The sequence below is a fragment of the Mesocricetus auratus genome, unplaced genomic scaffold (genome assembly GCF_017639785.1).
Source record: "Mesocricetus auratus isolate SY011 unplaced genomic scaffold, BCM_Maur_2.0 Super-Scaffold_100006, whole genome shotgun sequence".
NCBI classification, from domain to species: Eukaryota; Metazoa; Chordata; class Mammalia; order Rodentia; family Cricetidae; genus Mesocricetus; species Mesocricetus auratus.
Window position 1 is genome coordinate 13,810,791 of NW_024429190.1, and position 17,983 is coordinate 13,828,773.

General features: G+C 48.1%; 1 protein-coding gene across 7 annotated transcripts in view; it reads right to left on the bottom strand.

The window, feature by feature from the left end:
* Positions 1-9,536: 9,536 nt before the first annotated feature.
* Fam53a (family with sequence similarity 53 member A) overlaps positions 9,537-17,983 on the bottom strand; it is a 32,351-nt gene continuing 23,904 nt past the window's right edge. For 5 of the 7 annotated variants that reach the window (XM_040746891.1, XM_040746896.1, XM_040746890.1 and 2 more), the window contains 2 exons: positions 15,097-15,860; positions 9,537-10,056 (listed from right to left, as the gene is read on the bottom strand). In XM_040746891.1, the coding sequence (XP_040602825.1) occupies positions 9,745-10,056; positions 15,097-15,860 (1,076 nt within the window). In that variant the 3' untranslated portion in view covers positions 9,537-9,744. The remainder of the gene's footprint in view (positions 10,057-15,096; positions 15,861-17,983) is intronic. The other 2 variants (XM_040746897.1, XM_040746894.1) reach the window with 1 other exon arrangement.

A 17,983-nucleotide genomic window follows, 5' to 3' on the forward strand; every position in this document is an offset into this window, starting at 1 on the left:
TAAATACAAAACTTTGGACTTACCAAGATAGGATAGATAATGGAGCATTTTCTTTGAATTTGCCAATACTAATGGACTGGACATTGTAAATGTAATTCTTACCTGATAACTGTTCTTATTGTATATTTATGTTAGAGTCAAAACCTTTCCTTTTTACTTAGACAAAAAAGGGGGAAATATTGTGGGATATTATGTACACTATGTGAAAATGTATTGCTGTGATTGGTTTACAAAAGAGCTGAATGGCCAATAGGGAGGCAGAAGGTACAGGTAGGACTTCTGGGCAGAGAGAGGAAGTAGATAAATCGAGGCATGTGAAAGACACCATGGAGCCACGGAACAACCTGGATACACAGAATGGGAAAGAGGTGAAAGCCATGTGGTAGAACACAGACTAATAAAAATATGGGCTAACTTAAGTTATGAGCTAGTGGGACAAGCCTAAGCTAAGGTAGAGCTTTCATAATTAATGGTAATTCTCCATGTCATTATTTGGGAGCTGGCTGCCCATAGGAAAATCCGACTACAGTCAGGAGGTAGGATGGGAATACCAATGGCCAGGATTTGAGCCGCGCCAGCCGGGAGAGCAGGGGGGCCAGCTGTGCACTTGGCCCCCACCCCCCCAGCTCAAGTGTGGCGGGCGGGTGGGTGAACCACTCCTGACACCAAAATGTGAAGGAAAACGAGTTATACTAAGGATGCCAGGAAAAGGTAGTTGGATATTTATTAAGATAGAGAGAAGTAGCTTACATGAGAAGCTGAGACCTGGGTCAGTGCTCTGTGGTCTCCGAACCTCAGCCGGGATCCAAAAGAGAGCTTCCCCTTTCTTTTTCCGCTGATATCCCTCGCCTTTTCCATGTCCCACTGTCCATGCCCCACACAGGCATGGTCAGTACCTCAGGTTGTGTGTGACCATCACCCCTGAATTGTACACCTAAAAATGGTTAAAGTGGCAAATTTTCAATACACAGAAACCCTGTCTCGAAAAACCAACCAAAAAAAAAAAAAGAAAGAAAGAAAGAAAAGAAAAAGAAAGTGGCAAATTTTACCACTACTTTCAATATTTTTGAAGAGGTTATCCAAGTCCAGCCTGGTCTGTGGCATTTTGTGATGGCAGACCAAGCTGCCACATGGTCTTAGAGGATGAATAAAACAGGAGTAAAATCCCAGTTCCACTCATGACTTAACAAAGTCAGGAAACATCAAAATGCTGTATTTGAAAATCTCCCAAGGCGCCTCCCCAGAGTTCTGTAATTTAACCATGTGGGGCCCCTGCAGGGCTGGAGGGAGGGCATGGGGCCTCAGGACAAGCCCACCTCCACTAAATTCTGTGCATGAGATCCCACAATCATCAGGGTGAGCCCAGTAGCATCAAAGGTGTCTGTCTGATTTTAGAGGGTTTCCAGTAGTCCCACCCTCAGCCATGATCACCATAGTGCCAGCAAGCCTGGGGCATGTGTTATAAGGACGGGTGCAGGACGGGTGGTGGTGGCACACGCCTTTAGTCCCAGCACTCAGGAGGCAGAGGCAGGCGGATCTCTGTGAGTTTGAGACCAGCCTGGTCTACAAGAACTAGTTCCAGGACAGCCTCCAAAGCCACAGGGAAACCCTGTCTTGAAAAACCAAAAGAAAAAAAAGATGGGTGCAAACTCCAGCTCAACCTGGGAAGGCCAGTTTTCAAACCACCCTGAATAATGCAATGATTTCACCAGAGACCCCGAATCAAGAGAACTAAACTGGGGTGAGTCCTCTCACAAATGTCTGTATGTTCACTAGTACCCCACAAATGCAATGTTTACCCAAAACCTCAGTTCATTCTGCATGTATGCATACACATGTCCTTGGATATGAATGCAGACTGCACCTGAGTATACCATAGTAATGTAGTGCACAGGTATACACAGAAACACACACACATGTAGATCCACACACAAACATAAAGGTACATAGACACACATATCTTTATGCACACACAAATAGGTACATATGAGGTTGTAGATCCACAAACAGACAGAGATAGGCACATAGCCATCATCAATGCACATATTCATGGCTATGTATGTAGAGCTATGTAATGTATACACATGCAAGTGCAAAGATACAAGGATGCACATGATACTTGTGTGCATGTACATGTACATGTACATATAATAGTATGTGAGGGTCCACTTTCAAGCCTACACACAACTCTCTATAGACATCATTATTTAAACGAATGCAAGACACCTAAAAGTTCAAAAGAGGATTTAAAAACTAAGCCAGATGGTTTGGAAATTCAGAGATGCTCTCCTAAATTATTCCTAAGCCAGAGAGTTAATATAATACGGTGACAGGCGATTTTACAATTATACTGAAAGAGCAACTGCACGTTCACGGAGCAGCTTCAGGGAGTTGGCAGAGAATTCACAACCTTAAATGTTTTTATTACTGAGCAAGAGCGACTGAAAATAAATGAACTAAACATTTGACACAAGGAGGGAAAAACAGAACAATAAAGTAAATCCACAGGAGGCAGGAGGGGGTAAAGATAAAGGCGGATTAATGAATTGGAAACAAGAAAAATGGGAGTGCCTGTCAGTAAATCCAAGAGCTGGTTCCTCCAAATAAATAAATAAAATAAACAAACCTCGGGCCAGTCTAATCAGCAAAGAGAGGCCCACACAGAGGCCCACAAGGATGCAGAGCAGGGAGTCAGAACAACAAAGGAGATTGAAAGTGACAAGTTAATACAGTCGATATTCTTGACAAAATTGACAATTTTAAGACAATATAAATTACCAAAATTAAAGATTTTTTTAAAGCCCAAGTCTATAACTGCAGAACAACAGGAGGTGTGCTGTGAGGCTCCAGCTGTTGGACTTGCTTCCAACCCAACACGGGTGGAACCCACCCCTCAGAATGACCTCTGCAGGACCTAGCACACCAGGGGCAAAGCCCAGCTGGGAACCAGGGAGGGGCTCTCTGGCAGTGGAGGGGTAAATGGAAGATGGAACCAGTTCAGCCCCCTCTAGAGGCACTAGTTGGTGGCTACTGTGAGCAATGGGGTTTCTTCCTGGCTGTGTAGGGGGCTGAGCTGGAGGCTGAGGACCAGAGGCCATGGTGGATACCACCCTCCTGTGGTCTTGATTTGGAGGATGATGGGAGGGGCCTGAGTTTCTTTGTGCAACCAGAGCTCCTTGTTCAGGTGTTGGGAAGAGAGCAAGGTGTTGGGAGGAGAGGGCCACTCATCCCCAGGACCAGCTCAGGCTCTAGCGACCCTCTGAGCTCTATTTACATCCCCCTCTGGACTTGAGTACGACATCACAATCTCCCCACACCATCCAGATATCAGGGAGCACAATGAAGACAGGACCAGGCCTCTGAGTCAGCTTACAAATTCTGTCTGGTTTCATGTGGAGATCACATGTGCTGTGTATTATGCTTTTGGGAGGGGGTCTTCTTTTTCTCTGTTCTCAGAAACTATGAAAGGTTAGCTGAGCTTGTTGGTGATTTTCTGGAATCCCACCACTCTGGATGAAAAGATTGTAAATTCAAGGCCATTCTTGGCTACCAGGTAAGTGCAGGGCCAGCCTGGGTTACATAAAACCCTGCCTCAAAAAAAAAAAGGAAAAGAAAAATTGTAAATGATGTAAATGATCGAATTTCCTTGTTTTGTAGACCTGGCCTATAAAACTCACCCAGAGTCAGCTGGGTGAGATGGCTGAACAGGAAAAGGTGCTAGCCACCAGCCTGACAAACTAAGTTCCATTCTCAAAACCCACAGGGTGGGAGGAGAGAACTGTCACAAGAAGTCCTCTGATTTCCACATACTCACTATGGCATATGTGCATGTGCACGCTCATATACATACATGCACGTGTGTGGGTATGTGCACGTGTGAACACACACAACACGTAAATGCAATTCTTGAAATTATGTATGGTTGTTTTGTCTGCATGTATCTGTGTACATGTGTATGTCTGGGACCTGCAGAGGCCAGAATGTTGGATCCCCTGGAACTGGAGTTACAGATGGTTGTGAGCTGCCATGTGGGTGCTGGGAATCAAACCCAGGTCCACTGAAAGAGCAGCAAATGCTTTTAACTGCGAAACCATTTCTCCATCCCTTTTTAGGGTTTTTGTTTTTGGTTTTTTTTTAAATCATCCAGCTAGGCAGTGGTGGCGCACACCTTTAATCCCAGCACTCAGGAGGCAGAGGCAGGTGGATCTCTGTGAGTTTGAGGTCAGCCTGGTCTACAAAGCAAATTTTAGGATACAGAACAGTCAAAGATGTTACACGGAGAAACTCTGTATCGAAAAACAAAACAAACAAAAAACAAAACCCAAAAAATAAAAAAACAGCCGGGCAGTGGTGGCGCACGCCTTTAATCCCAGCACTCGGGAGGCAGAGGCAGGCAGATCTCTGTGAGTTCGAGGCTGGGCTGGACCGATAGCCTCCAAAACAATACAGAGAAACCCTGTCTCGTAAAACCAAAAAAATAAAAATAAAAAAATAAAAAAACAGGGGGAGGGGGGAGAAAAAATAAAATAAAATAAAAACAAAAAAAAACCAACGCTCCCCCAAAAAACATAAGAAACAAACAACGAACATACATCTACAGCCATGCTTATATTTTGATTTCTTTACCTTATATGTGTGAATGTTTTACTTGTGTGCATGTGTATCCAAGTGCCTGCCGTAAGCCCCTGGAACTAAGGTTACAGATGGTGTGAGCCACCATGGGGTGCTAGGAATCAAACCTGTGTCCTCGCAAGAGCAAGTGCTCTTAACTGCAGAGCCTTCTCTCCAGCCCACTGCATTTTTTTTTTCTCCAAAAACAAATGAACAAGCAAGGTCTTACTCTGTAGCCAAGACTAGCCTGGAACTCATGATCCTCCTGCCTGGGCATGAGTGCTGATATCGACACTACCATATCCGGCTCAGGTCAAATGCTCTTTGTGATAAGCGTTCTAACTACCATTCAGATGAGCTTATGGCTACAGGACTATCTGTGGGTTCTTTCTTCTGGAGTTGGTTTCTGACAGTATTTCTCAAAGATTTGTCCATCTCCTCTGCGCTGCCCGTGACATCCTCTCCTTGTGATCTACCTTTCTGCCACTGTCCCTCCTTCCATCCCTACAAGTGTTTATTGTTTTTGAAACCTTGGTCAATGTGATGGTAAGTTTTAGTGTCAATTTGATGCAAGCTAAAATCACCTGGGAAGATGGTCTCAAGGAGGATTTAGAACAGGTTGGCCTGGGGGGTGGGGGTCTGTTTTGATTTTAATTGACTTAGGAAGACCCAGTCATTGTAGGTGGTATCACACCCTGGCTTTGGGTCCTGAGTTGTATAAGAGCAAAATGAGCTGAGCAGTAGCTATGCACATATTATCATTTCTCTGCTCCTGATGTGGAGGTAATGTGACTAGCTGCTTCTGATGACTTCCCTGCTATAACAGACTATCACCTGAAACTGTGAGCTAAAATAAACCCTTTTTCCTCTGAGTTACTTTTTCTTCACGGTATTTATCACAGCCACAGAAATGAAACCAAGACAGTCTTGTTCATCCCCTAAGCATAAGCTGCAGGTCAGTTTGACTGCTGCTAGGTCAGTTTCTTGTGTTTCTACTCTTTTATTATTTCTTCTCTCCCCTTAAAGGTTATTTCAATTTTGTGTGTATAAGTATTTTGCCTGCACACGTCTGTGCAATACACAGGCCAGACGAGGCACTGGGTCCTTTGGAGCTAGGATTACAAGCGTGAATGACTAAGCTTCAAGGTTTTCACATTTTTGAAGGGTTTAGAATGAGGAAGAACATTCAGGAGGTCACCTATGACTGGTAAAACCCAGAATACATCTGATGCTTGAAAAGAACTTGCTGGGCAGAGGCAGGCGGATCTCTATGAGTTTGAGGTCAGACTGGTCTACAAGAGCGAGTTCCAGGACAGCCTCCAAAACAATACAGAGAAACCCTGTCTCGAAAAAAAAAAAACAAACAAAAAAAAAAAAAGAGAGAGAAAAGAACTTGCTGTTCTGTCTTCATTTCTTAAACTGGAAACTTAGGTCATTCATGCTCTACTCAGTTTTTTTTGTTTGTTGTTTTTTCTAGTATGATCACCTAAGATTATAAATTCTTTTCTAAATACAACTTCATATACATCTGATGAGTTCTGGTGTGCAGCTTCTCCTCCAACACCTAGTCATAAAGATTTTCTGGGTGTTTTGGTAGGGGATGGGGATTATTTTTTAATTTTGGGAATTTGTCTTATTTGGGTTTTGATGCTATGGATGAATTCAGAGCCTCAGGCATGCCAGGAAAGTGTTCTGCTGCTAAGCCTTGTGGTGGATACTAGGCAGTTGGTAGCCACCTGATAGGGTGCTGGTGTTGAACTTGGGTCCTCTGGAAGAGCAGCAAGGTCTTCATAGCTAAGCCATCTCTCCAGTCCTCATGACTTTTTTGCAGTGAAGTTTTCTTTGTTGTTAGGGAGTTATGGTCAGATAGTTATGGATAAATATCAACTTCTTGACATGTATTGATATATCCTCGTGATCCATTCACAGTCACACTTTAACTGATTCCCTGTGCCTGAAAGGCTGTGACTTCCCATTGTTAGGAGCATCACAGGGAGACACATATGATCCAGTCTGTCCTTACTGCTTACCAGAATCCCCACTGGGACAGGCAATTGGTAACTTTTTCCTTTAATCTGTCCAGTTTGGTCATGGCGTGCAGCTTCTGAGAATAGCTACATTTATGGTTTCTTCCTATTCACAGGAGATTTTAGTCTGTTTTCACTTATGTATTTGAGCTCGTGTTTACCATACTATTGTGTCCCCAACCCGGTCTCTCCTTTGAAGCCCAGGTCCCCTTGCTGCATCCAGCACCCCAAGTCTATCACTGCTCCAGGGCCTGAGCAGAGCATGCCGCCTCAGATGTTTTCCCGCACCCCGCACCCAGGGACCAGCCACGGAATAGTGCAGGGCACATGGCAGATGCCTAAAACCAGCGTTTCTGGTAAGCCTGCAGAGGTGCCTGTGCCTGCCAGGCCTGGGTGAGGTATCAGGCCACAAGGCCACATTGTATTCAGAATCCACTGCCATATCTACACTGGCAGGACCTGTTCCATCGGAGCCCACAGGGACAGGCAGGAGTGTCTGGGCCCAGGAGAGGATACCTCCTATGAAGACGGCACTCAAGAAGCAGGAGTCAGACAAGCAAGGGAAGCTGCCTGAGAGCCTGAGCGTGTCATCAGGGTCCACAGCAGACTGCACAGAGCAGCTGCCAGGGCATGTCTCTGCCCCTCACAGCAATAAGAGCCAACATCTATCTCGATAGATTCAAGAATAAGCAGACCTCAGGCCACCCATCTAATCTGTCCCTGAAACAGTTAAATCTAACAGACTCCAACATACAGGTGCCTCTGAGACATCATATTAATCAGACAAGACCCACACAATGCCATTGCTCAGGGACAGAGGTGGACTAGCGGAGGGCAGGGTGATAAATGGGGAAAGGGCTTCAGCTTCAAGATATGGAAAGTTCTGGGGCTGGAGAGATGGCTCAGAAGTTAAGAGCATTTGCTGCTCTTGCAGTAGGACTTGAATTCAGTTCCCAGCACCCACATGGTGGCTCACAACCCTCTGTAACTCCAGTCCCAGGAGATCGTCTTCTGACCACCACAATACACATGTAGGCAAAACACACATATATATTAAATAAGTAAATGATAGGTTTTAAAAATAAAGACAGCATGGAAAGTTCTAGAGATGGAAGTCACGTGATCCCCTCAATGTCCTTGAACATCAGGACAGTTACCAAGCGACAGCTTTGAGGATGGTGGAAAATCAACCTCACTGAGGGGTCTGGAGGGTATAGGCCGGGTTGTATTCCCACATGGATCCTGGCTGGCACAGGGGAGGATGCAGGAGGGAGTCTGGCTGGGTTGTAGCCAGTAACAGTTAGCTGCAGTAGAGAGGCAGGAAACAGGGCACCAATGAAAATCCAGAGAGCCCCACCCAGGCTGAGAAGTTAGGGTGAGGCTCAGAAGCCCAGAGCAGGAAACAGGCAACTGAGGGGAGATAGGAGGAGGCACCAGAGGGCTTTGGGAACAGAAGGAATGGTAGGCAGGCCCAGTAGCCTCTGTAAGGTCTGACTTCTCTATGAACTAAAGAAAAGACACAGGGCTTATGACAAACAGGTAGCCATTCAGGCATGCAGATGGAGCATAAATCAAACCTATAAGAACATCCCCAGCAGGCCAGGTGGCTAAGAGGCCCTTGCTGGCATGGGGGATACTGAGCAGCCTTAGAGTAATGTCCTCTGGGAGACAGGCCAAGCAATGGGTGAGCTGGCACAGGGTCCGAGTGGTCCACAGAAAGGGTGTAAGGACACTCATAATAAGAGCTGGGACAGAATCCAGAGAGGGGCAGTTCTCAGTGCTAAGCCATAAGCCTTGCAGGGTCTGAGTACCTGGTAGTGATGACACTCATCAGTCCTGCCCAGCTGGTTGCAGAATTATGAAATCACATTTCACAATCCTGGTCTGAGTGAGACCTCTGAGTAACATACACACTGTGATGGGGGCCACTAACCAGACCAGGCCATCCTAGAACCAAACACTAGAAGCTTTGGTGCGGCCATATGAACTAGCTGGGCCACTACTGCCTGCCTCACAGGGCTCTACAGATGCAGGCCAGGTTCCAACAACAAAAAGCTCTGAGACATCATGGAAAGGAAATCTTTAAGGCCATGTCACAGCTGTGCAAGTAGATGTGTCAGTTAAGTACCATTGAACACAGACTTACATGGGTGCCATTGTCAGCTACTGGGGGAGGCTGCTGGCACACTATTGGTTCCCAGTCACAGAGAAAAGGATAAGAGACCCTGAAAGCCAACCCCCACCAACTTGATGTATGCCCTAGATCATCTGACAGGGAAGCAGGACTGAGTCAATTACCTTTCACAAATTTCCTTGAAAGAAAAAAAAAAGATATTTTCTCCATAAATGATCATTTCTTGTATTGTCAAAAAGCCCTTCCTCAGCCGGGCGTTGGTGGCGCAGGCCTTTAATCCCAGCACTTGGGAGGCAGAGGCAGGCGGATCTCTGTGAGTTCGAGGCCAGCCTGGTCTACAAGAGCTAGTTCCAGGAAAGCCTCCAAAGCCACAGAGAAACCCTGTCTTGAAAAACCAAAAAAAAAAAAAAGCCCTTCCTCATAATGGTGCTCCCTCAATGGACATTTTAGGGATTAAAATCACTGAATTTGGAGACTGGTATGCCACTCCACATCCCTGAAGCTCAAAGCCCCTGGACTATAGAAAAGCAGACTCAGGATGCAGCAGTCGGCTCCCACAGATCAGCCCAGCCAGCACCTCACCATCTCTAGGAAGTCAGGTGGTCCAAGCCAGCAGTTGGTTAACCACAGACACCAAGGGCCAAGGATGCAGGGCACCCCAAGCACCCAAGGCCATGATCCCTCCACCTGCAAACATTAACCCAAGCAATTCACTCTCTTTTCACAGTAGGCTTCTGACAAAAAGAACAGAACTGGCCAGAATCTAGACAGAACCACGTTTAATAGAATGCCCTCTGAAAACCCATTTCAAAATAGAGAAGCTCTCCCAAACTGTAGAAGCCATAAAAATGCAAAATATTTCTTTAGGAAAAACTGAATCAAAATTACGCCTCAATTTTCAAAATATCACACAAGTTACTTCCACTGGTCAGGCACCAAGGTGACAGACAGTAACCACTGCTCAGCCAAAAGTCAGTTGTTCTCGATCTGCTCCAGGTCCAGGTCATCGTGGTCCAGTGGGAAGACACCCTCCTCTCCTGCACTGTCCCAGTCACTGGGTTCCCCGCTGCTCCCAGCCTCTCCTACGCTGGCCTCTGGCTCTCCTGAGGCCCAGGCACTGGGACTGGTAGGGCCAGGCCTGGGAATCCTTGGGCTAGAGCCAGGTGTGATGATGCTCACGAGACCCTGCGAGTTACATGGGGAGGACACAACAGTCTTCGCCTGGGTGTCGTCCTCATCATCTTCATAGTCCAGGGAGCAAAGGCTCTTTGAGTTTTTTAAAGTCTGCAATAGAAAAGACATGGGCTGAAGGCATTTCTGGTAGGTGTGCAAGACAACATTCTGCCTGCCTATGAGGGAACTGTGTGTTCAGTGTCTAGCCCATCCCAAATGGTCACCAAGCACCAGTTACCTTGGGCTGTTTCCTGGATCCTGCTCATTCCATCCCTGGCCTCATCAGAAGGCCAGGCCGCAGAGCTCCCATAGTGCATACACGACTGGTACTGGGAAGCCCAGCATGGTGTGTGAGTGCCTAATACCTGGGACATCCCAGACGCCAGAGACCTCAGAGAGGGCTGCATTCCACCCAGAGTCTGTCTTGCTTTCAGTTGATAAGACTCCCCAGGAAGACCCCCCCATGCACCCCAGCACCAACAACACCCAGTTATTCCCAAGAGTCCTAAGGCAAAGTAAGCCAGCTGGAACACATCCCATCCTGACACACCCATGATTCATTTCTCAAATCCTAACTGCCTCAACCCTGCTTCTCACCTTCCTCTCCCTATCTTCTAATGGCTGACCTTCCTCAAACACAAGACGTGAAGAGCTTTATCATCCTAAAACATCTAAGACAACACATACACACAGAATGGGTCTCCGACTACCCTTTCCCAGGCATGCACTGAGCCCTGCCAGCATCTTAGGCTGCCTCCAGGATGTACTACCCAAGGCACACCCAGGGCACTGAGCCATAAGGGCCAACTGGAAGGCTGTGCTGCTGTCTATATGTTCTCTGTGAATTCAGCTACCATCTCTGCCTCAAACCAGAGTTATCTCCCAGTTCCAACAGTCCTTGCCTACTCAGAGGGTTTCAGACTATTGCACATGTCCCTTAGAAGTCACCTGTGTCCTCAGATGCACATGTTAGGGCTGTACCAAATCAACTGCCTCTGGCATGGCTAGGCTTTGTTTCCCTGCCACCTCCCTGGTTTGACCTTGTGTTCCCCTTCCAGGAGTGCCCAGTCCCTTTCACACACGCTGACTATGTCCTCCCCACAATCCCCAGCAGGCACCTTTAAACTAGCCTCTGACAGATGCTAGCACACCCCAGGACACAGACCATGCAAGACACACTGGCCATCAGAGCTAATCAGTGCTACAAAGCAACAGAAAAGGCCTTCCTAAAACACCCCTTGAATGAGACAGAGAGACGCACAGACATAGAGACAGACACAGAGAGGAACAAAGTAACTCAGGGTGGCTTAAACTTGCTACATAGCTGAGCGCAGTCTTGAACTTCTGATCCACACAGACATAGAGACAGACACAGAGAGGAACAAAGTAACCCAGGGTGGCTTAAACTTGCTACATAGCTGAGCGCAGTCTTGAACTTCTGATCTTCCTGCTTCCACATTCTGAATGCTAAGGTTTCCTGCATGTGCTACCACTCTTGGCAAAAATCTACTTTTGACTAGAAGATCCCTAGAAACAGTCTCATCACAACAGACATAAACATGTAAGCCATAAGGGAGAACAGACCTTCTTTCTCAGAGCAATGCTTTATAGGAATTAGCTGTCTCCACAAGACAAGCTGCAGTATCTTTTGTTTTCATTGTCCAACTATAAAAAGTGGCCCCTGCTGGGCATGTGGCACTTGACTATGAGCACAGCTATCATCCTAGTACTACGGAGGTGGAGGGCAGGAGGATCTCAATTTCTAGCCAACTGGGAGGGTAAACAGAAAGACCCTGTCTCGAAAAACAGTAAACCAATTTGAGAAGTAATATTCTAAAGAGCAAATCCTTAAAGATAAAAGCAGGTAGGTTCTGGTCACAAAAATGAAAGGACATAATTTTTTACTTGAATCAAGATGAATTTGACTATCCATGTCACTGAACCAGCCGGAGGACCCTGTGTCAGCTTGTTTTCTGTGGCCCTGCTAGACAGTGGCAACATCCAAGTGCAGGGCAGTAGACCAGCAGCCAGATCTCCTGTCTTGACAAGAGACATACTTGGGTTTGTAGTCAGAAGTGTGCCCTCGGGATTTACACACTGGTCTAACGTGTGAGAAAAACACTGCTGGGCCCCATCGCCCTCTGGGGTCAGCTCAACAGGGAGCAGCAGTCTCTAATGGACTCCTCTATTCAGAGAAATAACTGCCACTCAACAAAGAGCCTGACACAAAACCACCATCTCTGAGAACACCAAACACCAGAGGACAGATGCCACAGCCTACATCTAGGCTGACTTGAACTGGCGCCATCCCCAAAGGTTGTCCCCAAGGGAGGACCCAGCACCTATTGATACTCAATGATGGCCTGTATCCAGGTAAGTAAACCAACAGAACTGTTAAACAATAAAGACCAGGATGCTATACATGCCAGAAATCGTCTAAGTTGAGTGAAACTGGCATATTCTGCTGTATCCAATTAACACTGCAAGCCTCCTTAGCTATGATGAAGCCAGGGGAAATTCTAGGAAAACACCCTCCTACAACTATATTGACTGCTTCCACAGGCATCCAAAGGTTTGCCTCTCCACCAGCACTGACCACATGCTAAGGAAGCCACCTGGCAGATAAAGACACCTAAAACTGTGTTCACAAGCTCAATTCCTGCCAGCAAAACTACTCTGCAGGCCAAGGTAGAGCCAGAGTCTGAGCCAGGTAGAGTAAGCAAAATTCAGAGCCTAGCTATTTGTGTGTCTGTGCCAGGCCAAGACCCCAGTATGGCCAAGAAATACCAACAGACATTTGTACACATCCAGGAGGGTCTCCCTCAGATATCAGGGAGGGGAAAGATGAGCTTGCCCCAAGCTACAGAGGCCTGAGGAACACTGAACATGTATGCCTCGGCAGATGACAAAAGATGGCCAGAGCACACAAGTATGCGTGTCCCACGTATGTCACAGGGAGTCCCTCTTACCACACCTGCAGTGCCTGCCTCTAGCTTTGCTCAAGAAGAGAGGTCTATACTCAGGAAAGAGTTAATTTCAAAAGTGGATAAGGGCTTTAGAAAGAGTGGGGATGGAGGGACTGAGTAAAACCCTGTGCCCAAATGCAGAGCTTCAGGCCTCGGAATGACTCTACTCTCCAGGCAGATGATTGACCGTCTCTAAAGAAATATCCAGAAACACAGGATTCCCAACACCAGTCTATTCCATAATGGGATGCGGGGACTAAGTGGAAGCTGACTAGAATAGTGTTCACACCAGGAACACAGGGCTTGTGAATCCTGAAGCAGACAACTGGGGTAGGGACAATGGAGCAGAGATGAGGTGGGGCCCATAGGACACCCTACCTTCACAGTGAGTCCATCTATAATGTCCTAGCAGCAGCACAACCCTGGCCAGATACTTTTCTCTGCCTCCTATGGAGCCCAGAACGTTGACAGCACCTCCAGAGCAGGACTATCCCTAGTTATCAGTCCATCTCTGTTGTAAGCTATCCCCCTCCCCAAAAGGCACCAAGTCAAGGACTCCTCTTCTGGCATCCTCATCCTACGCTGCTGTCCTCCTACAATACACACGGTGATGCCACATATTACACTCAAAACACTGGCTATAAGGGGAAGCCTGGGGATCCAGAACTTTCCAACAGCCAACATCACATAAATGCACCACCACTTCCTTTCCATCAGCCCTCTACAGTCATACCAGGGAGACTGAGCTTTCAACCACAGAAGAGACTCCTGCAAAGCCTAACTGTCAGACAGAGTCAACAATCACATCAGCAGGATGTAAAATAGGCATTAGCAGGAGCTAGGCTACCTCCCACAGACAGGGACTACCAGACAGCCTTCTCCCAAACACAGTGGTGGTCTGTTCTATCTGCACTGTCCCAATATGGAGTCAACAGACACACTAAAGCAGCTCCTTTCAGGACAACCCTGGCACTACCCACAACATCCAGAGTTTGACATGCACTCACAGCAGTGCCTACAGGAGGCAAATCAGGCCTGAAGCCCTGGGACAGGTATGGGTAATGGTGTGTCAGAATTGTCAACGCCAGTCCTGCCTCCTGCAAGAAGTACCAAGGGGCCATGTATTTAATCCCAGCATTCAGGAAGCAGAGGCAGGCAAATCTCTATGACTCCAAGGCCTGCCAAGTTCCAGACCAGCCAAGGCTCCTTGGTGAGGCCCTGGCTGAGGGTGAGGGAAAAGTACCAGCGGTCTACTACTTCTGTTCCTCCCTAACAACCAACAGAGAGGAGCAGAGCTGCTGGGATCCACTCTATCTCCCACAGCGGGCTAGAAAACCCTACCCAAGCCCCGGATACATCCAAGTAGTCATGCTCTCCTAGCCACAGTGAGGGCCCATTCTCACGGTTCTCCTCTCCTTCTCCCCATTGCTAGCAGTGGGCGCCTGTCTGGGATCTAGATGAGAGCAGGCAGTGGTCTGCTACACCAGTTAAAACCCTCCCTCAAAGCCAAATGCTCCTATGGGTGGGAGTGGTACACACCTTTAATCCCAGAACTCAGGAGGCTGGTGGATCTCTGAGTTCAAGGCCAGCCTGGTCTACAGAGCAAGTTCCAGGACAGTCAGAGCTACACAGAGAAATCCTGTAACAAAACAAACAAAACAAACAAACTCCCCCAGACTGTGCCAGGGATGTCCAGGATGTGACAGCACAGCAAGGTACCTGTTGGTCTCTGAATGAGGCATAGAGCAAGCCAGCAGCTCTGGCTCCTGTAGCCATCACAAGCCAACGGTCTGGGCCTTCAGTGGTACAATCTTTGCCTTCTCACTTTATAAATAACTGCCACCCCCAAAATGGAGTTAGGGTCCCAAAAGATGAGGCTGCACCAAATGCAATCCACACCCAGTCCCTCCTTGCTTCCTCAGACCCCAGGGTCCAGGTTCCACATGTGGGGGCTCTGCCCGTGGGTTATGACTGAAGTTTTGGGGGTCACCTGGGAGAGGCTGTCCTTCCACCAACCAAACTATGCCATGTTCCCTGACAAGCTGGCCTTACGCAGCATCTCAGCTCAGAAGAAAGTAGTCAAGTAAGCTTAGAGACTGCTGGCCATAACCAACCCTACCCCAAGACCAACACAAGGCAAAATATAGCCTTCCTAAGCAACCCCCAAACAAAAATGTAGCCTCACCCGTGTCATTTTCAGAAAGTCCAAGGATGGGCGTGTCCACCTGGCATCCTCCTCCCGTCTCCGCTTGCGCCGGACCCTCCTCCCATCCAATACACAAGGCTGTGAGCGGCACCGGAGGAGGCCATGGTGTCGGCCTAGCTCAGGTGTGGATGTGGGGGTGCTGCTGGCTGAAGGCAGGCAAGCGCTTGCATCTACAAGGTGCTCTTGTGAGAGGGACAGTCGGCGCCTGGAGGAAAATGAGCAGCGTCCTGCAGAAAGCCAAGGTGGACCTGAGCTTGTACTGCCTTCACTGCCGTCCACAAAGCCACTGCTGGCTGAAGCTGGCCGGGGTGTCAGTGGGGAGGCAGGGCCAGCAGGTGACACAGGACTCCTGGGTAGGCCTGGGCCTAGACTTCCCTGCAGGGCAGGGTTCCCAAGGCCACTGCAGCACTGCAGAGTGGCACTGCCACCACTGTTGCATCTCCTCTTAGAGATGGGAGTCCACACCTTGGAGCTACTAGGGCGCCAAGGGGAGCGGCATCGAGCCAGTTCCTCTGGTTCTGACAGGGACCGGCAGTGTCGCTTGGTCGGTGGTGCTGCGGGTGGCCCTGTGCTCTCACGGAGGTCCAAGAAGCTGCCCACATCCATAGGCCCTGGAGATGCCAGCTGCCATTTGAGACCTTCAGTGTGAGACACACCAAGTGGGCCCAAAGGGAAGTGGCCTGAGGCCGCCTGGCTTCCAATGGGCCATGCTCCATGTAAGGACTTCCAGGGACTTTTGTCTACTAAGGAAAGACAAATGTGTGGTAAGAAACAGGTGAACAATAGGAAGCCACACACACTGCTGCCTCCCTCCCCAGGTGCATGGACACATCTGAACAAACACCACTGCTACATGATTGGTACCACCCTATCTTCAGTGGTCAGTGGCATCTGAATCACCAGGCTTCACTTGGTGTTCTTTTTTGGCTTTTGTTTTAAATGTTTTGTTTTTGAGACAGGGTCTCTACATAGCCCTGGTTGTCCTGGAACTCACTATGTAGACCAGGCTGGCCCCAAAGTCACAGATCCATCTGCCTCTGCCTCCTGAGTTCTGGGTTTAAAGTTGTACACCACTAAGCCTGGCTTCCCCTGGTCTGAAGGAGCTGTCTCCTGAAAATAACCTGATTCCAATCTTAACCCCATTTCACTAATAAACTGTGTCATCAAAATGTTTTACCCCTGTCCCTAGCTAGCCTCTGTAGATGGACTTTTGCCAGCCAGGAGTCAGACAAAGCTACTTAGAAACTGCCACATTTCTTAATGACCAAAGTCAACAGCTAGTCTCAAATCTTCTTTCAGATAGAGGCTCTGGCTGAAGCTGGGTGTAGTGGCTCATTTCTGTGATCCCAGTATTTGTGGAGCAAAGGCAGGATTGACCAGCATTTGAGTTTCACTTTTTTTCTGGGATATACAGTGAAACCCTGTCTCAAATAAAACAAAAACTTAGCCTGGACATCTGCCTGCTGGACGCTGGACTGGGACCCCCAACATCCTCAAGCCTCCACCTCTTCAGCCTTAAAGCAAGGTGCTGGCAATGCCCATTGGTGTCTGGTCATCTTGCTACACATGTACCTAAGACATCACAAGTGCAACATAAAGGGTACTTCTTCTGTCTCTTCCTTCAAGCCCCTGAGGAAGATTTAGGAGTCCTTAAGACATCTGAGCCCAGACTAGCTCACAAGACTCAGTACCCCAGGAGCTAATACAAATCTATAACCTCCTCAGGAGATATGCCCACATGACAGCTCTCCATACACCTGCCCAGACTAGTCCAGCTCTCCTCTGGTCAGCTCAAGCACTCAGTAAACAAACTGGCACCCAGACCCTGCAATGAGCTCCTCTTGTTGGTTGCAAAAGGCAGGCACCTGCTCCAGCCCTCACTTACAGAAGAGCAAAGTCAGGTATGTGAGTATCTTCACATAGAGTCAACCCAGCTGTGAGGCCCAAATACCCCGTAACCTGACCAGAGGATGCTCTTGACTCTCTCAATGGGAGGGCATCCAACAGGTCACTCAGCCTTTCCCTGCTTCTTCCAACCACTGTCAAGCTAAGAGACACTGGAGCAGAGGCCATAGAGACCAATAGGAAACAGCCAGGGTCACCTCTAGGGACAGATACACCAAGGGCCCTGGGGTAACCTGAGACAGCAGGAGGCAAGAGAGGGGTCTGAGGGGAAAAGGGAAGAAAGCAGTCCATTAGAGGCCTCAGAAACTCAGAGCAGGGACTGAGGAAGTTAATGTGGTCCCTCCCACATGCAGGATGGACTGGAGGAGCCAACATCGAGTGGGAGTGAAGACACAGGCCAGGTGAGATGCGGGATGGAGGCTTCACGTCCTACTTCCAACTGTTCAGGACAAAGTTAGTCAAACCTCTACTTTTGTAATCTGATGCTCAGCAAGGTGAACCTGACATGGTTCTACCACATAAGCTGTTCCAACTGGCAAGACCAACACAGGGTGATTCCAACCCCAGGGTCTTTGCTTGGATTTAAAAGAAATGCGCCCCACACTTTGGGACCACTAAGTGTAACTGCTAGAAAGCAATGTGTCAGGAAGTGAGGGCAAGCCTAGGCAGGTCCAGGAATACTCCTTCGGCTAGTATGTACCAGAAAGACAGCCAGAACCATATACCACCTGATTATCCTTCCCTGATAGCTGAAGAAAACCACAAAGTGGGTCTGTGTATCACATAAAGGGTAAAGAAGTCCCTAGCCTCTCCCACCTCAGCAGCAGCAGCAAAGAGAGGCTTTGCTGAGCCTTAGCCCTGGTCCATCCTGCTTAGAGACCAGTTCTGACTCCTACACCATGAGCAGGGAGGGTGATGGCTCATGATCTTTCTGTCACACATACAGGTCACACAAAGGCCT